This window comes from Lithobates pipiens, unplaced genomic scaffold, assembly GCF_037356315.1.
Source record: "Lithobates pipiens isolate NorthernLeopardFrog02 unplaced genomic scaffold, aLitPip1_a1.2 Scaffold_8, whole genome shotgun sequence".
NCBI lineage: Eukaryota > Metazoa > Chordata > Amphibia > Anura > Ranidae > Lithobates > Lithobates pipiens.
The window spans coordinates 283,210,681-283,235,786 of NW_027507903.1; the positions used below are offsets into that span (position 1 = coordinate 283,210,681).

At 45.7% G+C, this 25,106-nt stretch overlaps 1 protein-coding gene across 1 annotated transcript in view; it reads left to right on the forward strand.

Moving 5' to 3' along the window:
• NUP37 (nucleoporin 37) overlaps window positions 1-25,106 on the forward strand; it is a 98,158-nt gene that overhangs the window by 29,634 nt on the left and 43,418 nt on the right. Inside the window, exons 3-5 of the mRNA XM_077472200.1 lie at window positions 3,848-3,972; window positions 20,900-20,972; window positions 24,335-24,429. Of these exons, the coding sequence (XP_077328326.1) occupies window positions 3,848-3,972; window positions 20,900-20,972; window positions 24,335-24,429 (293 nt within the window). The remainder of the gene's footprint in view (window positions 1-3,847; window positions 3,973-20,899; window positions 20,973-24,334; window positions 24,430-25,106) is intronic.

Sequence of the window (25,106 nt, forward strand, 5' to 3'; positions counted from 1 at the left end):
AAGTACCAGGAAAGAAGTCTGACAATGTGCTTTATTAGTGCCTTTTTAGGATTAAATGAATGTTGCATTTTATGAGGATAAGAAATATACATTAATTGCTAATGCACTTTATGTGATTTTCCTTTAGTAACCATTGCAATGCTGTAGCAAAGTTTTTTATTTTTTTTTACCACCTCTACAGTATCCTCCAATAATCGAGAATTGCATAACCTGTCAAAGTACTACTAGTACAAGTTTATCACTACTTAGATCCTGAGTAAGCAAGCATGTGAAAAGACAGAACCCCCTATTACAAATGTCTGTTAACATAACGCTGATTGTATGTATTTGACAGCCAAAACTGCTCACGGAAACAAATTCAGGAGGGGAAATACCAAAAGTCTATAATTCTCAAATATATATGTAAATCTTGACTATCTTTTTAAGAGTTCATACCTGTTAACTGTTCTGTTTTTCCAGAAATAATGTTTTAAACCTCGAAAATAAGATAAACTCACCGTGTCCTATGAAATGCCAGTCCTTTTTTACTGAGCCTTCTTCCTGCACATTTTGCTTCATGATATATTCCAGAATGTACATTGGAACCCTACAGCTAACTGCATAATCTTCATCATGTCATGTAGAAAGCTGCAAACACTGTGGAGATGATCTGTCTGTGGTGCTGTAGTACAAGCAGCTTTACAGAAACTGGGTAAAAAGCGCAGCAACCAATCTAAGGGTTGTTGTGTTTTTAGCCAATGAGAACTGCAGTGTTTTGTGGAACATCCTAATTGCCCACTGAAGCTAGTTTGTCCTCCCCAATAGAATGCTCTTATGTTGATCATATCGTGAAGCTGTATATTGTTAACTCAGCACCATAAGGTTCTATTAAAATTGTTTTACATTGCCTTTAATTATGGATCAGATATCCCCACTCTGAACTACACACCAGAGGTGATCACAGACGCAATGAAAAGTTTAAAAAGCTTTATTGCAAAAACTTGGCAAAACTTTACATTATAGCAAGTCATACCTGAAGGGACTTACCTGATGCAGCACAATACATTTGATTTACCAATCTATCCGCACAAGTAGTTCTATGTGAGCTTAGAGTTTATAGGATGGAAGACCACCAGCTATTTAGTTTGGCCCCCAGTCCCACACACAATGGCAGTAAGCTCTCATTGATCTAACTGCACAGACCGATTAACACACACATACTCTACCTAGCCTACCCACATTATATTTTCTGTGTCATATAAAATACCCTCAGCAATAAACCATCACTTGCTATTAGTAGCAACTAAATCTCTATGAAGGAAACAAACATTTTTGTAATTATGCATTTATTGGTGTAAGCAATATGTGCAGCCACTTACTTGACAATTGACGCTGGTGTTGAACATGTTATGAGCAACGGCATTTGGAACTGAAGCAACAGGTAATGTATAATCTCGTAAACAATCATATGGGTGACCAGCATTACCAATTTGTTGCTCTCCCATTTAGCCTGTCCACGACCCCTTGGGTTTCACCATAGTGTTTGTCCTGGTTTTGTCTCTGCTTCATGCTAATCCATGTAGTGGGGTACCTGGATGATCTTCTGCTGAAGAACCAGTTTTCTCAGTCCCTAACAGTTCTGAGTGGATCCTTGGTCTGAGGTCATTGCTGGACCTATCTCAGATTAAAACATTTGGGCTTGAATCTAGACACAGCCCTGTACAAAATCTTCCTGCCTTGGGAAAAACTGCAATCCCATTACCCTCGCCTCTGAATGAGGATTTTGGGTCTTATTGTTGCATCCTTCGAGGCTGTTCCATATGCCCAGTTTCACCCCAGACCATTGCAGCTTAACATTGTTGCAGTGTGAGACAAATGGACTCTGTAATTAGGCCACCCCATTCGCCTGACCCCCAAGGCCAGACTGCTCTTGGCATACTGGATTTCCAACTCCGCACTGGAGTTGAGAATGCTTTCTCCTACAACTGTGGTGGGTTCTCACAATGCCAACCTGTCAGGCTGGGATACTGTCCTGGGGACCCTCTCAGTGAAGGGAACGTGGGCATCCAGAGAAAACTCGCCTTCCCATAAACATACTTGAAGTCAAAGTGATTTGGTTGCCCCTTCAATGTGGGACTCTTCTGCAAGGACAACCAACTAGAATCCAGTTAGACAATGCCACTGTCCTGGTCTACGTCTATCCTCAAGGAGACACTTGGCATCATGCCACTCTTACAGCTCTCTTGGGTGGAACTTTACTGGCTCTGCTCACCATTCACATCCCAGGTGTGGACAATTGGCAGGCAGACTTTCTCTTTTGCCAGTGCCTGTAGATGGGAGAATGAGACCTCCATTCAGAGGTAGCTCGAACCTTTTGTCATAGATGGGTTAGACTTGATGTAGATGTATCACTTAACTCACTGGACTGTTTTTTTTCTTTTTTGTTGTTTTTTTTTTTTTTTTACCAGATCCAGGAATTCTTGGGGGGCCTTGCCAGTAGATGCTCTGGTGACTCCATGGAATCAGTTCAGCCTGTTCTATGCTTTTCTCCCCACCTACTTCGCAGGATTGAGATGGAGGGCATTCCGGTGATTCTCATAGCACCAAATTGGCCCAGGAGAATGAAGTGCTTAGACATACTCTGACTTCTGACAGACGCTCCATAGGCACTTCTGAACTGTGCTGACCTCCTGTCACAAATACCGGTGTTCCATTCTGCTTCTCAGTTGCTGGCCTCAATGGTATGGCTATGAAAGCCGCAGTCCTGAGGGACAGCTGTCTTTTATATTAAAGTGATTATAAGGTTTTGTTTAAAAAAAAAAAAAACCTGTTATAGTTACCTCCTCTGTGCAGTTGGTTTTGCACAGAGCAGCCTATGTCCCCCTCTTCCTGGGTCCCTCTTCGTTTCTCCTGGCCTCTCCCTCCTGTTGAGTACCCCACAGCAAGCAGCTTGCTATGGGGGCACCCGAGCTGAGTCACAGATCCATGTGCCCATTCAGACACAGCCCCGACCCGGCCCCACCTCCTTTTTCCCCTGATTGGCCAACTGACTTTGACAGCCGCGGAAGCCAATGGTGCCGCTGCTGTGTCTCAACCAATCAAGAGGAGAGTCCCGGATGGCCAAGACACTCGTGAACATCACTGGAGAGAGATGGGGCTCCTTCTCCAAACATCCTAGGGAAATTCCCCTGCACTGTCTGCACGCAGTTTGCCCGGTGAGCTACAACATAATTTCAGTAATCTGATTTCTTCTTTGTGTTTCCTGAGATCGCTGGTAAGCGTTTCCCTGCATCTTACTCCAGCATTGCTAGGTGGATCAGACAAGTGATCATTAAGACCTTTTGATTCCACATTCAGGTGTATACTACAAGCTGCTCTGAATGTGTCAAGCAGTCTTGATTTGTTGTTCTTCTATAAACCTGGTGACATTGGAGTATTGACCACTAGACTTCTTTTGGATGTCCTGGTCATAATGATATAAAGAAGCTCATGTCCTGTACTGTATTATCAACCAGTAAAAACCTACCAGTAAACTCTGTGTTCTGGAACACAGTACAAGACACAGGTCCTTCGCCAATGCTTTTACAATCTCCATATTATATGCTTCAAAACTTAAGGTAGGTGGGAGTGGGAAGGGTTATAAGAGGGTGTCCCAGCTGCCAGTGTCAAGTCACCTGAATGTAGCTGCAAGTAATCCAGTTGTAATGATATAAAGAGGCATGTGTCCTGTACTGTTCTCCAGGAAATTGATTTTAAAATTAGTAAATTAATCCTATTTTGTCTCCATTAAAACTGTGTGTGCTGTATTGCAGGAATATTTGTATGCAGCTGTCTATAACATAAAAAATGTGTATCATTTGTAATACAGGAAGAAGATACCTCTGTAAATGGTATAGAGTTTAAGATTCTGAAAACATTTCACCATGAAGTAAGAGTGGATGCTATAACCTGGAGTCCAGAAACTAGATATGATACTTTAACTCCCGTTTTAAGGTAAATTTTAAAGTATTAAAAAAAAAAACGATATAAAGCGGTTTTGTATTTATTAAAATTGATCTTTATATTCCACTTGTATATGCAAGAACATATCTTTTATCTCCTTCCTGCAATCCAATGTCGTGTGTTTATTCATTCAGCTTGTGGTAAGCTGTACTTTTTAAAGGAAGGCTGTACTAAGAAAAATAGAAATCTACCAACATGTATGAAGTACGTTTTTGCAATACTTTCACATTTTCCCATGTTTTATCCCTTATGTCATCCCTTTTAAGACCCTGCAATTACAAAAAAAAAACAGTTGATCTGCCAGAAATACACTCCTCTCTTCAATGCAAATATTTGCAGCAAAAAGATGTGCATTTTATTATTATTGCACAAGTGAACCTGCAAAGCTTTCCAACGGCGATCAGTGGATCGTGGGTACAATGCACAGGCTCCTGCCGGCTATTCCTTGAGCTCCTTGTCCATATTGAAGTATGGACTTTCAGTTACTAAGTAATAACCACACTTATGTTCCATTAAGAACTACAAGTCTATCTGCTACAGTAGCGGAGGGGAGTTCAATCATTCACAGATCTCTGATGTATATGGGTCTAAAAGGTGGCGTTAGACTTTAAAGTAGAACTCTAAAACTTTTATTTTCATTTTGGATAGCGTAAGGGAGGGTTATAACCCCTTTAATTGCCATCTGTATCCCATTGGGGGAGATTTATCCTAATTTCCTCCCATAGCCAAACAGGAAGTGAGAGGAAATCCCTGCAAATAAGGAAATCTCTTGGGAACCCCCAGATCACCAGAACTGGTGTCCCCATTTAAAGTTTTTCCCTCTGGGGAGAACCCAAAATTTGGGATTTTCTTTTGCTTTCAATTAGGGATGCACCGAAATTTCGGCCGCCGAAACATATCGGCCGAAAATGCCCTTTTCGGCAATTTGCCGAAAGGAAAAAACAGCCGATAATTGAGCCGAAAATGGGGCGGGGCCTGGGCGGAACTCCGCCCCGCCCCTGGTGCCTCCCATGATGGGGTGAATAGCGCAGGACTGATGCAGCCAGCGATGCCCCTCTGCAGTGAAGAGAGCCGTCTGGTTGAATAGAGCGCCGAGAACATCACAGCTTTAATTTCAATAGCTGTGTGTTCCCCGTCGCGCGCCGTCACACAAGCCCCTCCCCCTTGTCCAGGCACTTTGATAGACAGATCACCCGTCCAATCTGGACGGGTGATCTGTCTATCAAAGTTCCCCGGACAAGGGGGAGGGGCTGTGTGTGACGGCGCGCGACGGGGAACACACAGCTATTGAAATTAAAGCTGTGATGTTCCCGGCGCTCTATTCAACCAGACGGCTCTCTTCACTGCAGAGGGGCATCGCTGTCTGCATCACAGGGGGCAACACACACTGGCTGCATCACAGGGGGCAACACACACTGGCTGCATCACAGGGGGCAACACACACTGGCTGCATCACAGGGGGCAACACTGGCTGCACTTATCTCTTTTATCAGGTCGCCAGTCTCTGACCACCTCCTGTACCGTGTCGCCAGTCTCTGACCACCTCCTGTACCGTGTCGCCAGTCTCTGACCACCTCCTGTACCTTGTCGCCAGTCTCTGACCACCTCCTGTACCGTGTCGCCATTCTCTGACCACCTCCTGTACCGTGTTGCCATTCTCTGACCACCTCCTGTACCGTGTCGCCAGCCTCTGACCACCACCTGTACCGTGTCGCCAGCCTCTGACCACCACCTGTACCGTGTCGCCAGCCTCTGACCACCACCTGTACCGTGTCGCCAGCCTCTGACCACCACCTGTACCGTGTCGCCAGCCTCTGACCACCTCCTGTACCGTGTCGCCAGCCTCTGACCACCTCCTGTACCGTGTCGCCAGCCTCTGACCACCTCCTGTACCGTGTCGCCAGCCTCTGACCACCTCCTGTACCGTGTCGCCAGCCTCTGACCATTACCTGTATAAAAATATTTTTTGAAAACAGCCATTTTCGGTATCGGTGCTGTTTCGGTATCGGTTTCGGTTTTCGGCCTAGTGTATTTTTAATTTTCGGTATCGGTTTCGGCACCAAAAAACCCATTCGGTGCATCCCTACTTTCAATGATAATAGTAAACAGGGCAAATAGAGAGGTTGAATCTCCCTAACGAGGGCACAGACAGCAATAAAACCTGACAGGTGTTCTAATCCATTTCCCCCTTCTTTCCTTTTAGTTACACTTTAACCACTTGGCGCCCATACTACGTCTATTGACGTCATGGGCTTTCGGTGGTTATATCTGAATGATGCCTGAGGCCACAGACATCATTCAGATATCGGCATTTTCAGCCGGTGATTCCCTGCACCATAAGAATGAGCATAGCGGCTGTTCCGCCGCTTGAACGTTCTTACGGGCGGCGGGAGGGGACGTCTCGCCGCCCTCCGGTGCTTGTACCAACTCACCGCTTCCATTGGTGAGTCAATAACAGGATCGGCCGGCCCCCGCCAGTTACATAGAGATTTCCGGCGGACCAGATAGTCCCCGGAGTCTCTATGATCGTTCGGAAGCCGGGCGCAATGTTATGACGTCACACCCGGCCTCGGTATTCAAATTAACAGCGCCGATTTGGCAGGGAAGCCAGGATCGTTTTTTTGTTTTTTATTTTATTCTTCCCAGCCTAGAGGTGAGATATGGGGTCTTATTGACCCCATATCTCACTGTAAATATGTCCGATCGTGCCATATTTCTATTACAAGGGATGTTTACATTCCTTGTAATAGGAATAAAAGTCATCAATTTTTTAATTTTTTTTTATTTTTTTTTAAGTGTCAAACTAAAAAAATAAAAATAACATGAACAATAAAAAAAAAAAGTAAAGCGCCCCTGTCCCCGTGAGCTCGCACACAGAAGCGAACGCATACGTAAGTCCCGCCCACATGAAATTGGTGTTCAAACCACACGTGAGGTATCGCCGCTCTAGACCTCCTCTGTACCCCAAAACATGTAACCAGTAAAAAAATAAGCGTCGCCTATGGGGATTTTTAAATACCAAAGTTTGGCGCCATTCCACGAGCGCGTGCAATTTTGAAGCGTGACATGTTGGGTATCTATTTACTCGGAGTATCCTCCTCTTTCACATTATGCAAATTATGCATTATGGGCTAACTTTACTGTTTTTTTTTATTAAGCATGAAACTTGAAAAATTGCTGCGCAAATACCGTGCGAGATAAAAAGTTGCAACGACCGCCATTGTATTCTCTAGGGTCTTTGCTAAAAAAACATATATAATGTTTGGGGGTTCTATGTAATTTTCTAGCAAAAAAATTAGGAATTTTACATGTAGGAGAGACATGTCAGACTTGGCCTGGGTGCGAAGTGGTTAACCACTTAAGCCCCAGAAGGATTTGCCCCCTTTTTGACCAGACCATTTTTTGCAATACAGCACTGCATTGTTTAATTGACAATTGCATGGCCGTGCGGCGTTGCACCCAAACAAAATGTATGCTTCTTTTTTCCCCACAAATAGAGCTTTCTTTTGGTGGTATTTGATCACCTCTGCGGTTTTTATTTTTTGCGCTATAAACAAAAAGAAGAGCGTCAATTTTGAAAAAAAACGCAATATTTTGTACTTTTTGGTATAAATATCCAAAAAATAAAACAAAAAAAATAATTTCTTCATCAGTTTAGGCCGATATGTATAATTCTACATATTTCTCTTTCGTTCATTGATGGACACAGCTCCATTAAATCTTGACCGTAGGGTTATCACGCCACCTTCAGGAGAGGACTAGGCAGAACATGTAATAGATATGAAAAACAGAACTGTACAGTTCCGCCCAGGGTGCGCTCCCTCTGGCAATAACCCCTCAGCCTGCTTCCTGCAGCTCAGTTTTTTTCTGCCTAGTGAAGGAGAAGGACCTAGGCTCCCTGCTGGGACCATGCGTCCATGGGGATTTTTTTCTGGATTTTTGCGCAAGATATTGATCCTGTGATCTATCAACAGCCGGCTGGGTAACAGGTTGGATAGTATAGATCCTTGTAGTCTTCTCAGCCTGGCCATCAAGCATGTGAAGGCCCTAGCTACATGCCGGGTCGACCATGACATTCCCTTCAGACTCCAGAGGTGGCCGGTGAGCTACATGCTCCGGGATACACATATGACCGGACTACGGATGTCTTTCTCACAGTGTGCCGTGGCCAGCAGCCACCCCGTACTGCCTGGGTGTGGGTCTGTGATGAGATGCCTCCAGCTCGTCCGGACGGTAAGTACAGCTCTCCCTGTCTCGGCAGGACAGAGCAGCTGGGCATTCCCTGGGAGGTTGATTAGGGGGTCCCTCTTCTCCCTTTTTTCTCTCCCTGCCCCTGTATTCCCCCCCCCCCCCCCCACTGAGGACACTGCAGGACTGGGCTGTGGTGCGGTGTATGTACCTTGGCCGGGGGGGGCTCTGATGCTGATGATCTCTATGCTGGTGTCTGTGGCCTCTGCATGTGCTACCGCCATTAGCTCTGGCCGCTGCCATTTTCTGTTAGTCTCTGTATACAGCATGTATCTTTTGGTCTCTGTGAGCAACAGCCATTTTCTCGAAGTCCGGCGGCCATTTTCCTAGTGCTTTTTGCTATACAGGAACACCCAGCGGCCATTTTCTTATATCCTCAGTGCGTTTTTTTTCTCTCCAGCGCTGGTTCCTGTGCCTCAGAACAGCGTGGTTTTTACTTCTGGACACTTGTGAGCTGACACTGCGACAGCACGGCGCAGCACTCGGTCAGGGTGGTGAGTCCTGCAGTGGGTCCCCTCAGTCTGTTTGCAGCTAGGAGGGTGGTATTGAGCACCTTGTCCTAAGTCCCCAAGGGTGGCAGACAGGGTGGATCAGCATGGCGTCAGAAGCTGGCATTTCTTCCCCAGATCTCCCTGCAATTGCAACCAGCTTGCCTGCAAATAGTGCAGTGCCCTTGGGCGCTTTGTTGGAGGTGGCATGCGGGTGCAAGGGGGGTAAAAAAACATCCCCTGCACCTCCCCTGATTCAGACTCGGGTCCTGCAGTGACTGGCGGCCCCTGTTCTGATGTGTCAGAGGATGCTGACCAGGACCGTTCGGACAGTGAGGATGATTCCGTGTCCAGTTCCCGCACAGAAAAAAGCGCTAGTTGGAGCACTTATGACCGCTGTGCGGGATACCCTGAAAATACAGGATGCATCAGGATCCTCTGCTGAGGTGTCGGTTCCCTTTGGGTCCCATAAACCGGCCCGTACACCTAAGGTGTTTCCGTATCTGACTTATTTTGATAAGTTCATATACAAGGAATGGGGAAGCCCGCAGTGGACCTTTTCAGTTCCAAAAGGATGGCGGTGCATTACCGCTTTGAGGAGAGCCTCCTTAAAAAATGATTGGCTCCCCCATTCGTTGACCCCCCCCAGTATCCAGGTTAAATAAAGTAACCACGATTCCGGTAGAAGGGGCTCCTGCAATCAAGGACCCTACCAACAGGAGAGCCGAGGCAGTGGCCCGGTCCACGTTTACGGTAGTGGGGTCAGCATTACGACCTGTACTGGCCACAGCCTTGGTGTCGCAGATGCTTACTGAGTGGGCCATGAATTAGAGAAGCAAGTCTCTCCCGGTCTGCATAGAACTAGCAGGCCAGTTGGTGCACAGCCTTAAGTATGTCTGTGATGCAGCCCTGGATACACTTCCCCCTGCTCTCCAGAGCATCGGTATCAGCAGTAGCGCTACGGCGCCTGATCTGGCTGAAATGCTGGTCTGCGGACCAGGCATCAAAAAGCTCTGACGGATTTGCCCTTCCTTGGGGAGCAGCTATTTGGAGCTTCGCTGGGTGACATTATTAAGAACGTCACAGGTGGGAAGAGCATGTTGCTCCCACAGTCCAAGAAGGGTAAGGAGCCACGCCGCAGGCAAGGGCCCTCCTTTTCCGCTCAAAAGAGACTTTTTCGTCCGCCCAAGACGTCAGGTAAACGCTCCCAGTCCGACAGGGCAACTACTGAGGGGCAAAAGTGCCCCTGATCTCGCAAGCCTGCGAGCAAAAGTGCTACCGCATGAAGGTTTGCCCCTGCCGGACACGCGAGTGGGGGGGGTCGCCTTCGGAAGTTTGCAGCTCGGTGGGCCTCTCGGCTGTCCAATCAATGGGTCTGCAAACTGATTTCATCGGTCTACAAAATAGAGTTCCTCTCTTGGCCACCAGATTTTTTTCCCTCCAGCATACCTTTTACTCCCAGCTCGCCGGGAGGCCTTGTTTGGGGCAGTAAGGGACCTGCTCAGATGCGGGTTGATAGTACCCGTTCCAAAGCTGGAAAGGTTTCAGGGATTCTCCAATCTGTTTGTAGTCCCCAAAAAGGAAGGGGGCCCATTCTGGATCTAAAAGCCCTCAATTGCTTTGTGAAAGTATAAAGGTTCAGAATGGAATCAGTTCGCTCCGTAGTCGCTGCACTCCATCAGGGGGACTTCCTGGCATCTCTGGACATCCAGAGCGTGTACTTGCACATACCCATATGCCTCGGGCACCAGAGGTTCCTGCGATTTGCAGTGAGGGAAGAGCACTACCAGTTTGGCTCTCCCCTTTGGCCTGGCATCAGCACCCCGAGTCTTTACCAAAGTATTTGCTCCAATTTTGGCATTGTTGTAACAACGTGGGATCGCAATCGTGGGTTACCTAGACGACCTCCTTCTGAGAGCGGCTTCCTCCTCAGAATTAAGGGAGGATGTGGCGATTACCATGTAAACTCTACAGGAGTTTGGGTGGGTGTTGAACCTCAAGAAGTTGGTGCTAGTGCCGACTCGGAGCCTGGAATACCTGGGGTTACTGCTGGACTCTGTGGAAGCGAGGGTGTTTCTCCCTTCGGACAAACTGCAGACTCTCAGAGCCATGGTGAAGCTGTTGATGAACCGCAGGTGGTCGTCGCTGCGTTTCTGCATGCTAGTTCTGGGCCTCATGGTAGCCTCCTTCGAAGCGGTACCGTATGCCCAATTTCACACCAGAGTTTTGCAGAGAGAGATAATGTCCAAATGGGACAAATCTCTGTTATACCTGGATCGGCAGATTCGGGTGAGCCAGTTAGTCAGGGACTCTCTCTTTGGTGGCTGAGATCTCCGGCCCTTCGTTACGGGAAATCGTTCCTACCTCTTCAGTGGACAGTGATCACAACGGACACCAGCCTGACCAGCTAGGGATGAGTGATGGGGGTACAGTCAACCCAGCCTCTGGTCGCGGGAAGAATACCAGTTACCGATCAATGTGCTCGAGCTTCAAGTGATCAGGCTATGTCTCTTCATATGGTCAATGAGGCTACAAAGGCGTCCAATCAGGATCCAGTCAGACAACGTCATGGCGGTGGCATATGTCAACCATCACGGAGGAACAAGGATCTCGGCTGCAGAACGAGAGGTCGCTCACATCCTCCAGTGGGCAGAGCGGCATGTACCGGCCCTGTCGGCTGTATACATCCGGGAGTAGAAAACTGGTAGGCGGATTACTTAAGTCGCCAGATGCTGGACCCGGGAGAATGGCCGTGCATCCGGAGGTGGTTCGGGTTTCTTTGCCTGTGGTGGAGCACAACAGATGTGGATCTCCTGGCCTCTTGGCTCAGTCGTAAGGTGCAGAGGTTCGTGTCCAGGACAAGATAGCCTTGTGTGGACGCGTTGGTGGCTCCTTGGGAGCAGTACCGGCTGATTTACGCTTTCCCTACGCTCAAACTGTTGCCTCGTCTGCTTTGCAGAGTGGCGGTCGAGGGGATTCCAGTGATGCTGATAGCCCCAGATTGGCCCCGGTGTCCTTGGTATGCCGACCTAGTGCGCCTGGAAGCGGATGCCCCTTGTCGGTTGCCGATGCGACAAGACCTCCTATCGCAAGGTCCGATACTCCATCCTGCTTTACCATCGCTGATTTTAACGGCATGGCTGTTGAAAGCCAGGTGTTGAGGAACTGAGGTCGACTGGACTTGGTAATCGCCACTTTGCTGAGAGCATGAAAATCTTCTTCTCGGAAGATATACAATGTCGTGGAAGGCTTATATCTCCATGTGTGAGGAGATGGGGTGGCATCCGTGCACCTATTCCATTTCCAGGATCCTGCTGCTCTTATTGCGAGGAGTGGACCAGAAACTGGCCTTAAGCACCATCAAGGGACAGATATCAGCCTTGGCTGTCTTTTTTTTTTTTTTTTTTTTTTTTTTTCCAACGACCCCTGGCGTCTCACTCATTGGTAAGCACCTTTGTGCAAGGGGTTCAGCATGTAGTCCCTCCAGTGCGACCACCCCTACCTCCGTGGGATCTGAACCTGGTGCTATTGGTGCTTTAGAAACCGCCGTTTGAGAACATCAGGGAAATTCCCTTGTTGACTCTCTCAGAAAGTGGTCTTTCTAGTGGCTATTACATCTGCCAGGAGGGTTTCTGAGTTAGGGTGACTTGCAAGAGAAAGCCGCTATCTGGTTTTCCACAATGATGAGGTGGTGCTGCGTTTGCAACTTTCCTTTCTTCCAAAGGTGGTTTCGGACTTCCATCTCAATGAGGACATTGTGTTACCATCTCTGTGTCCTAAGCCGACACACCCCAAGGAGGTGGCCCTCCATTCCCTGGACATGGTCCGGGCCCTAAGGGTATATCTGTCTGCCACGGCTCCCTTCCGGAAGTCAGATTCTCTGTTCGTTTTGGTGGCTGGTTCCGTGAAAAGGACCATCTCAAGGTGGATCAGACAGATCGTGGTCCAGGCTTACGCATTGAAGGGGCAGGTGCCCCCCTTTCCTGTCACAGCCCATTCCACCAGGGCAATTGGGACTTCCTGGGCTTTCGGACATCAAGCGTCTGTCTCCCAGGTGTGTAAGGCGGCGACTTGGTCGTCCGTCCACACTTTCACAAAGTTCTACAAAGTTGATGTAAGCGCATCTTCAGATGCTTGCTTTGGCCGCAATGTTTTGCAGGCTTCCGTGTAATCGTTGCAATTTACACTTTCTTCTTGTTAGAGAAAGTAAAATTTTGGTTGTCAATGCATACGTTGACCGCAAGTTCTGATGCGGTCGGTTCAGATGGCGACTCCTCCGTTGAAGAGCGCCTCTGGCTGTGGGTGAAGTTATGTTTGCTGTTTCCACCCCTCGTTCTGACACTGCTTGGGGACGTCGCTACGCTCAAGAATTAATGGAGCTGTGTCCATCAATGAATGAAAGAGAAAATAGGATTTTTGTACTCACCGTAAAATCCTTTTCTCTGAAGTTCATTGATGGACACAGCACCCACCCTTCCTATTATTATTTTACGTTATACTGCTTGTTGACGTACTGAGCTGCAGGAAGCAGGCTGAGGGGTTATAGCCAGAGGGGCCACCCCCTGGGCGGAACTGTACAGTTCTGTTGTTTTTCACGTGTATTACATGTTCTGCCTAGTCCTCTCCTGAAGGTAGCGTGATAACCCTACGGTCAAGATTTAATGGAGCTGTGTCCGTCAATGAACGTCAGAGAAAAGGATTTTACGGAGAGTGCAAAAATCCTATTTGGTTAAAAAAAAAATCGCAATAAGCGTATATTGATTGGTTTGCGCAAAAGTTATAGCGTCTACAAAATAGGGTATATATTTATAGAATCTTTATCATTTTTTTTTTTTTTTTTACTAGTAATGGCGTTTTTTTTTTTTTTATCAGGACTGCAACATTGCGGCAGACAGATCGGACGCTATTGACACTATTTTGGGACCATTGACACTTATACAGCAATCAATGCTATAAATAGCCACTGATTACTGTCTAAATGTCACTGGCAGGGAAGGGGTTAACACTAGGGGGCGATCAAGGGGTAACTGTTCCCCAGGTGTGTTCTAACTGTAGGGGGATGGGACTGACTAGGTGAAGAGATCGATCAGTGTTACTACTTAGTAAGAACACAGAATCTGTCTCCTCTCCCCTGAGAGAACCAAGATTTGTGTGTTTACACACACACACACACATGCCCGTTCTCGTCCTGTCACGAGCGATCGCGGGTGCCGGCGGACATTGCACCTCTGCTCCGGGGACACGCAGCGGGCGCACGCGTCTGTTATGCCATCTTAAGGGAGCGATGTATAGCTATGCCGATTTGCGCAGCCGTGCCAACCTGCTGCAGTATAACTGCGGCAGCTGGTCGGCTAGTGATTAAAGTGGTTGTTAAGCCACTTTACTACAAACATCCCATCCCCTCTGTTACCTATCATTATCTATCCTAGTACCTGTGCTGGAAAAAAAATGCAGTTTATATCTTTATAATGGAGCGTCTCCCGGCACTCATGTGATTTCTCGACTCTCTCCTCTGCCCGGCTGACAGCTATAGCAGGGGCGGGGCCAATCGCTGTCGCTGATGTCAGCTGGAGAGGAGAGGGAGCCCAGGAGTCCTGTGAGCATCAGAAGACGCTAGGTTATAATCTGCTTTTTTTTTTTTTTTTTTATGGAGCACAGGCACTCGGATAGATAATGTTGGCTGACAGAGGGGGTGGGATGTTTTTATAGTTATGATAGCAGCAGGAAGGGAAGGGGTGGAGAGCATAGTGGCACAGACTAGCTGACAGGCAGGGAGGGTGAGAGAGGACAGAGGACTGCAGAGAGCAGAGCTGCGGTTGACCGGACAGAAGCTCTTAAACTGACCACGGTGTCAGGGTTCAGCAGCCATGATAAACTGTGGTCAGTTTACAGGGAGGATGGAATAACCAGGCAGTATCAGCCAGGTTTTTTAGGTGATAGAAGGGGCCAAATGACACAGCACAAGCCCTGTGAATATGTGATGTCATGGCTATTACTCCATTTACCAAATCATATAAGACATATTTAACCAGGAATAATTGTCCTCACAGATAAAGTTATTGGGATGTGCATATTTGTAAGCTCTACGGATTTCAGGGAATAAATTAATACATACCACCTCATCAGGAGCTGATGCGTGTGACAGTTCTGTCGAAAAAAATTATATAGAACATTGAACATATATTAACCCCAATAGAAGAAATAAAGGGGGAAAAAGAGGAAAAAAAATTGAGGGCCATGGGGGGAAAGTGATCATCCCCATACTCGAGGACTCAACATGTCAAAGCAGAATATTAAAAGGTCAGGAAGCATCACAGATGTCTTCACCGGGAGCTGAGGTGGAGAGGGCCCCACAAGACAGAGCGCAAACACAACTCCCCACCAGAACAAGGAAGCTCATGCCACCGTGGCTGATATTGTCTGATAGTGACTCCAAGGTGTCTGTGAAGACTATATATAGCTGAAGTAGACAGGTGTGCATAGGGAATGGTGGGTGTGTAGTAGCCATAGAATAGGCAACATAGCTAAGTGCCAGGGAATTGGAAAAAATACGTGCATAAAGCCTCCCAGAAAACTGGAAGAGAAATAGTGATGTAGTAACCGATTGTTGCACCACAGAGTGTGCGAAGTGTACCTGTGTAGTTCCAATGAAAAGTGTGAAAAACTAAGACTGCCTATAGACGCCAACCACGAACACCTGAGACAAACAATGCAAGCGGGGATATTTGTAGGCAGCTGATCCGCACAAAATTCCACCCACCATGGTACAATTGGAGGAGCACTCCCGAGTGGAGGCTGCCGTCCGTGATGGTGTGGGAAGGCACCTCTTGAACCAGCCACAAGATGAATACCAGCCGACAATGCGACGCAGAGGGAGAGCGTCACTCTGTCGGCCTAGTGTGCCGCGCTGATGCGCATTGGGACCAACCTCCCCCACCTCCCTCGTGTCAAATGACAAGGGGCAAAGGGAGAAGAGCGCCCAGAGTGCAACGCAGCTCCCGGACCAATGAAACAGGGGGACTGCCTCAGGCCAGTAAAATCCAATGGAGGACATGGGATTAGATAGTGTAAAAATAAAATTGTGTGACCTTGTGAATCTAAACTGAATACTAACTGTAATCAAAATGTAAAATAAAATTAAAAGAATCACATAATGGAGCCCAGATGGGGAACAGAAGAGGGCTCCGGTGTGAAAAAGACATTCCAGACACTGATGTGCCTCCATCCCTAGTAATTGCATATAACAAGGGAAATAGTTTGGGAAATAGTGATGTAGTAACAGATTGTGGCAGCACAAGAGTGTGCGAAGCGTAGTTCCATTGAATGGCCCCCCAAACCATCACGGACTGTGGAAACTTCACACTAACTCCATGCAACTTGGATTCTGTACCTCTGCACTAGTCCTCCAGACTCTGGGACCTAGATTTCCAAATGAAATGCAAAATTTTTCACAGTCTGTGATGATTTGGGGAGCCATGTCATCTGCTGGCGTTGGTCCGCTGTGTGTTATCAAGTCCAACATCAATGCAGCCCTCTACCAGGAAATTCTAGAGCACGTCATGCTTTCCTCTGCTGACCAGCTTTATGGAGATGCTGATTTAATTTTCCAGCAGGACTTGACACCTGCCCACACTGCCAAAACTACCAATACCTGGTTTAATGATCATCGTATCACTGTGCTTGATTGGGCTGCAAACTCGCCTGACCTAAACCCCATAGAGAATCTGTGGGGTATTGTCAAGAGGAAGATGAGAAACACCAGACCCAACAATGCAGATGAGCTGAAGGCCGCTATCAAAGCAACCTGGGCCTCCATGCCATGCCGCATTGATGCAGTAATTCATGCAAAAGGAGCCCCAACCAAGTATTGAGTGCATACTATACTGTACATGGGCATACTTTTCAGTAAGCCAACAATTCTCTATTAAAAATCCTTCTTTGTCGTTGGTCTTATGTAATATTCTAGTTTTCTGAGATACTGAATTTTGGGTTTCCACTAGCTGTAAGCCATAATTATCAAAATTATAAGAAAGAAATGCTTGAAATGCATCTCTCGATGTGTAACCCATCTATATAAAATATGAGATTCACTTTTTTAATTTAAATTACTGAAATAAATTAACTATTTGATGATATTCTAATATTAGGCGATGCACCTGTACTTCTGCCAAAGAAAAAGGCTTGCACTTCCACCGGAAGGCCTACTACTGATGCTCAAAAAGGTTTCTTTCATCCCCCCAAGCTTCCAGTTCCAAATCTAAGACAGAAACATGCATGGCCCTCCAAACCAGCCATAGCTTGTTGCAAGGGTTTTTCCCAGTGGCACCCCCCACTTCTCAGTGGACTCATGTTGTGGGTTACCTGGACCTGACTTTAGACATGACTCAGAATCTTCCTGCTTTGAGACAAAATTCTGCCCCACCATTCTCGTACCCAAGTTCTTCAGGTCCAAACGAAACCATTGATCTTTGCCTGTATAAGACTTCTTTCACACTGCTAGTGCGGCCACATCAGTGGTAAAGCGGCACTAGTTTTAGTGGTGCTTTACCGCTGACGTGGCCGCTGCCGAATTGCTTTGCAGGCGTATCGGCAGCGCTGCCCATTGATTTCAATGGCAAGGGTGGTTTAGGAACGATGTATACACCACTCCTGCACCGCCCCAAAGATGCTGCTTGCAGGACTTTTTTTTTTCTTTCTTATTTTATTTATTTTTTTTGATCCTGTAAGCGCACTGCCCCAGTGTGAAAGCACTCAGGCTTTCACACTAGGGTGGCTTGAGAGGCGCTATTTTTAGCGCTAAAACGCCTGAAAAGTGCCTTCAGTGTGAAGGGGGTCTTAGAGTCTTGGGTCTAACCGTTTACTCCTGCAAAGCTGTGCCACATGCTCCGTTTTAATGCAGCAAGTCAACATGCTGACAGCGTGGGACAAACAGACTAGGTCCTTTGTAAATGGGCGTGGATATTCTGGTGTCCAGATTCAATAAAAAGGAACCCTTTGAACTTTGCAGTTGATGCTCTGGTGACCCCAAGGAATCCAGTTTAACCTGATTTGTGCCTTTTCTGCCCCTTCAGGTTCTACCTTGTCTGCTCCACTGTAGATGGTGGGAATTTCAGTGATTCTGATGACCCTGAATGTGCCCAAGATGACTCAGACATCGTTTGACTCCTGGCAGACCCTCCATGTGTCCAACTGGATTGTTCGGATCTTTGTCCCAAGGAACAGTGTTCCATCCTGATATTTTTTTTTGGGTGCTGGTTTTAGGCTATGGCAGTTGAAGCCATAGTCTTGAGAGATGGGGGTCAACCCTATACTCTGAAAGACTATAGAAAGTCTACCATTGCATCAGAAAGGCCTGTTTTGCTTGGATCAAGTTTATGGGCTTTCATCCTACAAAGTACCCAGTGGGATGTATTGTGTGCTTCCTCCAATCTAGTCTTAATCAACATCTGGCTTTGAGTACCATCTAAGGACCAATCCTAGCCTTGGCAGTTCAGTTTTATTTCAGAGACCCTAAGTCTCTCACTCTGCTTAAAGTAATATTAGTCTCGTCTTTTTTTGTTTTGTTTAAAAATAACAAACATGTTATACTTAACTGCTCTGTGCAGTGGTTTTGCCCAGAGCAGCTCAGATCCTCCTCATTTCGGTTCCCCTGCTAGCACTCCTAGCCAAGCAGCTTGCAATGGGGGCACCAGAGTCGCGCAGCTGCTCTGTGTGTCTATTCAGACATGGAGCCACAGCTCAGCCTCGTCCTCTCTCTTCTCATTGGCTCACTGACCTTGACAGCTGCGGGAGCCAATGATGCCCACTGCTGTCTCAGCCAAAGAGGGAGAGTCCCTGGACAGCCAAGGCTCTTGTGCAACATCACTGGATTGAGATGGGGCTCAGGCACAAAGAAGTTTTTTTTTTTATCTTAATGCATAGAATGCATTAAGATAACAAAACCTGCCTTTAGAACCACTTTAAAAGAGAAGTAAAGGATTTTTTATTTTTTTTGCAGTTTTATACTTGCCAAAGTGGATGCAGCATCGGCCCAATGCTGCTTCTGTCCCCGCAGCGCCCCTACACTATAGAACCGAGAGATCGAACACCGCCGATTACTCTGTTTTCAGAGCTCCATGAGTAGAGAGCTGTAGACTGTCAGTCACAGCTCTCTGTTCTTCTCCCTCCTCGCTCACTGGAGCGCTGAGCTGTGGAGGGGGCAGAGTGACCATCTCAGCATCTCGCTGAGAGGCTGAGCCGGGTGTCAGTCTAGGTTGGGTTGATGGGATGTCTGGACTGACATTGGTGAAGTCAGCAGATCGTGGACTTCAGTCCGCGCTCTGCTGAAAACGGGTCACAGGAGTGCACTCCTGTGATTCATAGGAGAACTACAGCCAAAAGAGCTTAGGCTATACTTCTCCTTTTAAGCACATTGTTCAGGGTGTTGCACACATTTCCCATATGTTGTTTTCTTGATTCTTTACCCTGGGCTTCTTGGCTCTTCAGAAGCTGCCTTTTGAACCTATTAGAATATATTCCTTTGTCTGACCTCACTTGCAAGGTGACCTTCCTTCTTGTTGCTATCAGGCATCTATTTCTCAAATTTGCAAGGCTGCCACCTGGGCTCCTGTACACACATTTTTTTTAAGTTTTAGGTGGATGTTCAGGCCTCTGCTCAGTTTCAATAAGGTACTATGAGCTGCTCTCAGCCTGTTGAGCCTTTCTTAACATGTTTGTTATGTGGGCCTGTTGCTTTTGTTGTGTTGCCCAATGCTAAGTTGGACTGCTTTCAGATGTACAACTAAGAAGATTTTGAGTTACCAGTACTGACAGCAGATGGCCACAACACGTCTCAAAAACAGTCAGATGTCAAGAACACCTTGAACTATCTCTTGTCCCAGGGAGTAGTTGTGCTAGTACCTCCAAAAGACAGATTCAAAGGATTTAATTCAAACTTGTTTACGACAACAAAGCCTTACAGGGGTATTTGTCCTATTCTGTGGACTTAAAATCCCTCAAAAAATACCTTCCAGGTCAAAAATGTCACATGGTTGGTAATAGCCTCTTTGAGACAAGGGAAATACATGGCAGCTGTAAATGTCTAAGATGCCTATCTACATGTTCCCATCTAGCTGCCTCATCCAGTGCTTTTTGTGCTTCGCAGTGGCAGACAATCGCTTCCAATTTGTTGCACTGAATTTTGGCCTATCCTCTGCTCCCAGAGTATTCACAAAAATCTCAGTACCTCTTCTTGCCCTTCTCAGAATTCAGCACACCCAGTTCACAGGCTACCTAGACAGCCTTCTCCCGTAGGACTACCTTCCGATCCAGCTATCGACAAACATCCACAGGACAGTTCAGATGCTTTGTGCTTTGGGTTGGGGGATCAATGTCAACAGCTCTCCTCTCCAGCCTTCTCTTTGCTTTGGAATACTTTGGTCCAGGCCTGGACACATCTCAAGCAAAGGTTTTACTTCCAGAAAAGAAAATGATTTCTTTCAGAGCGCACACTTGAGAATTGAGATCAAAGTGACGTTCCACAATGTGATTTTCCATAAGAATTCAAGGCCTCATAGTAGCCTCCCTCAAGGCTGTAACTTTTACCAATTTCATTCAAGAGCTCTCCAACACAATAACCTGTCAACCTGTAACGGACATGCTTCTTCTCTTGATCTACCCATGCTCCTGTCCAGCCAAGCAGAAGGAAAACTATTCTAATTCTATAAAACTGGCTTAATGGATCTGGTACACAGACATATTTAGATTAACTCCATATTCCATAATGTCCTCAGAACCTTTGTCAGTGTCCAGTTACCTGAAATACAAGCCTATATTCTAGGGTCTATGAATGCTTTGACTCTACTCCAGGATATGGAATTTACAGGCAAGTCATAATTCCGACTTTCTTTATTTTTTTTTTACTTATTAAATGCGACAAAACGCTTTTTTGATCTAAATGTATCAGGTAAGAGAAGTTTACTATTAGGGTTTATAAACACTTTAAAGGCTCATTCACATCAATTACTTTTTGTATTGCTCTGGAACAATCCATCTCCAGGTTTGAGAATGGGGCAGTTTTCACTGTGGTGGACTGCAAAACACTACACTTTAACAACCTTGGGTCTTTTTGAATCATAGCTTTCAACACAAAATAAAGCCTACGGTAAGGTTTAGAGTACTAAATGTGTTTCTTTTCAAACTAGATTTTGCACAGCTGCTGGAGATAAAACGTTAAGAGTATTCACATCTGACTTTCATGAAGAGAATAAGTGCCAGGTAAGACTCAGACTGTAAAGTGTCCAAGCAGTTGCTGTTGGCATTAAAACCTGTGTCTATATGAAACACCAAACGTAACAAAGTAGGCACATTAATCAACAGTGGATGTCTCCCTTTTAGGGGTTGCGGAGATTTATATGATTAACTGTATATTTTTGTTGTTGAGCCATGTATCAAAAACATCCGACTGCACCATGTTTAAAAGAGAAGTTGAGTATTTTCTTTTTCAAGAACCATACTACCTAGGTGGATGCAGCATTGGTCTGATGCTGCATCTGTCCCCCACAGGCTATAAGCCCTTGTACACACGGTCGGACATTCCGACAACCAGATCCATCGGATTTTGTCAGATAGATTTTGCCCGAAACTGTTGTATACACATGGTCGGACGAAGTTGTCGGAAAATCCGATCGTTCAGAACGTGATGACGTTATTTCGTTACGACGGGACTACGTTCACGCTAGTAGCCAAAAGCTTTGGTGTAGGAATTTGATCTGAGCATGCGTGGCACTTTGTCCGATTGGAATTCTCTACACATGATCGGAGTATGTCCGATCGGAGCATTTTGCCAGAAAATTTTACCAAAAAGCTGGAAAACTTGGTCCGTCGGACAGTCCGATGGAGACCACACACAGTCGGAATATCCGACAAAACGGTCCGATCGGACACATTCCGTCGGAATCTCCGACCGTGTGTACAAGGGCTAAGACTGAGAACTGAGCAATCGGAGCTTGATTCTTGGAGCCCTGTGAGCAGAGAGCTGATGACAGTCAGTCACCAGCTCTGTGCTCGGCCACCCCACGTTTACTGGAGCGCTGGGCTGTGGAGAGGGCTGAAGTGGATGGCGCTGGCTCTCAGCAGCTTGCTGAGAGGCTGAGCCAGGTGCCAGGTTGTGGGTGGATCCCAACCATAGTGTTGGGATCATGCCCTAGCCTGGACTGGCTCTGTGATGTCAGTCAACAGAACAAACTGTGCTCCTGTGATCCACAGGAGAAGTACAGCCAAGCAAGCTTTGGCTGTACTTCTGTACTTCTCCTTTAAATCCTGGGTGAAAGTTACATGACTCATGTTGGAAAACCTAGCTAATGTCCTATATTTTATCCTCATATTCAATGAAATGTATACAGTAATGTTTTTTTTTATTATTTTTATTTTATTTTAGAAAGACAGTGATCTGTAACATTCTTAAGCAGAAATTTTAACATTGAGTGTTTTTGCAGTATGTAAGTTGCTTTAATAAAATAACAACTGTAAACTCATTTAAAGTGATTGTAAACTCTAAGGCCCCTTTCACACTGGGGAGGTTTTCAGGCGTTACAGCGCTAAAAATAGCACCTGTGTAGCGCCTGAAAAAACCGGCCTCTTTCACTCCAGTGTGAAAGCCGGAGGACTTTCACACTGGAGCGGTGCGCTGGCAGGACGGTGAAAAAAGTCCTGCTAGCCGCATCTTTGGAGCGGTGAAGGAGCCGTGTATTCACCGCTCCTACCCATGAAATCAATGGGACAGCGCGGCAATACCACCGGCAAAGCGGGCGGTTTTAACCCTTTTTTGGCCGCTAGCGGGGGTCAAAACCACCCCGCTAGCGCCCGCAGACCACCGCTAAAACGACGGTAAAGCGCCGATAAAAATAGCTGAGCTTTACCGCCGACAGCCACACCGCCCCAGTGTGAAAGGGGCCTTACACACCACTTTTACCTACAGGTAAGCCTATAATAAGGCTTAAAATACAAACAATATATAGTTGCGCTACAAATGTATCAAAAGTAAGAAGTGAAAAAAAAACAGCAGCCAGCATCAACAACGATACAATTGTGAAATCAAAACAGAAACAAAAAATGCAGCTCTGAAAAAATTAACAAGCTACTGGAAATGGATTTCCAAAGCAAGATTTATATAATAAATATATCTACTGTGCAAATAAGTAGAAAACAAAAAATCCAGGTGATGGAAATCTGACACGTGGCCTAACAACACTTTGAAACAAAGTGAGACCACCTAAAATATGTGCAAATATCAAATGTGCACTATAAAATAGTAGTATAATCTACATATAAGCAAATGAAATAAATAATGAATAATAAGTGTAACATGACAATCACCAGTGAAATAAAAAAAATCACTAAAATCCATATTAAAGTGACATGGATAGTAAACTGTATAGCTTAACAGTGTCCATTAGACAATAAAATAAATTCCTCCACAAAGAGATCGCCAAAATTCATACAGGGGAATTCAAATGTGTGGAAATTACTTGAATCGCATATAGCTTCTTATCCAACATACAGCATGAGGACATCAGATAAAGGTAATGGATACTCTTACCACAGGATGTGGACTCAGACACCATAGTGGTGAGTCAATCAAGCATGAATCTATTCAACGGCGTCCGCTCATCTAATCTGAGTGGTGCAACATCAAACAGCATTCAGCGATACCACTCCTTCCTCAAATAATGTTCAGTGATGCGTCCGTTAAGGATATCAAGGATAAGATATTTCCATCGAAACTTCAACTCAGAGAGGGGTATAGTCTTCCACATAGAAGGTAATTCATGGAGGAAAAAATATAAAGAAAAAAAGGCCTCCACATAGAGCAGGTCACTCCGGTAAAAAAATGTTTTATTAAAAAAGAATTAAAAAAATAATAACAAACATCGGTGAAGATGTATACAGGTAATAAATACAAAAAAGCGTAGTAAATCCAGCCAGTAGGCTATGTACCCGACATGTTTTGTACAAATGTACTTCAACTGGGACATGACCCAGTTGAAGTACATTTGTATTTTTCAGATCCTCAGAGTTCTTTGCCATGAGGTGCCATGTTGAACTTCCCGTGACCAGTATGAGAGAGTGAGAGCGATAACACCAAATTTAATGCACCTGCTCCCCATTCACACCTGAGGCCTTGTAACACTAACGGGTCACGTGACACTGGGGAGGGAAAATGGCTAATTGAGCCCAATTTGGAAATTTTTTGTTATTGGTGTACTCACACTTGTTGCCAGCGGTTTAGACATTAATGGCTGTGTGTTGAGTTATTTTGAGGGGACAGCAAATTTACACTGTTATACAAGCTGTACACACTACTTTTTAATAAATGCAAAGATTAAAGCTGACAATGCAAACTGCAATAATCCTTAGCAACCAATCACATTATTTGAATTAAGTCAGACCACTAAAATAGGCATTCTGACTGGTTACTGTCAACATCTGTACATTGAACATTGTAATGTACTTTCTTGCTACTGAATGAACCTTCTAGTGTATATAACAAATTCCCATTAGCCACATGATTTGTACAATTTCATAAAATTTTAGAAGAAACCTTCATATTTTTTTACGTGCACTTTTCTATTTCAAAGGTCATAGATGGTCACTCTGGCTACATCAACGATGTCGTTTTCTGTTCTTGTGAAGGAAATGATATTGCAAGTGTCAGTGATGACCACACATGCAGGTAAGACATTTGAGTCCAAAATGTTATGCTGTTTAATGAGACTTTGGAACGCCTGATCTAGACAGAATCCTGGAAACAGCAGAATGAATGTTTTTTTTTACTTGCCCCTTTCTTTTCTAGTACATTTGACTTACTGTGATTTTCCCATATACTTGTTCACTACTAGGAATTAGCTAATGTGAAATTACAGAGCAGTACAAATTAACTCTATAAATGTGACAAAAAAAAGTTACTGTTGCTAAATGACCGCTTCCCAGCCTGCTGGTTTTTGTAAACTGGGGATCCTAGGTGACATCATGGAGCAAATATTGTCATTATCATATTTGGTCTATGATGCCATCCAGAATCCTCGGCTGGTTTATTTACTACAAATGCAAGGTGGCCGGGGAGCTGTCATTTTGTAACAGGTTAGAGCCGATCCAGACTGGGAAAAGATCGTGACCATATGGACCCACCCCTTCCTCAATCCCTCACACACACTCGGTCACAGTGAGCCGCTGAGAGCCTGAGCCCATCTTAGATGCTACGGGGGACACATGCAGCAACGGACTGATCCTGCATCCACCTAGGTAAGTATGATTTCACAAAAAAAAACATTTAAAGTTGTGTTCGGCTCAACGTCCTAATTTATGTTCTAGCAAAAATCATGTTTCATTTTCTTTGCACATTGAGTATCC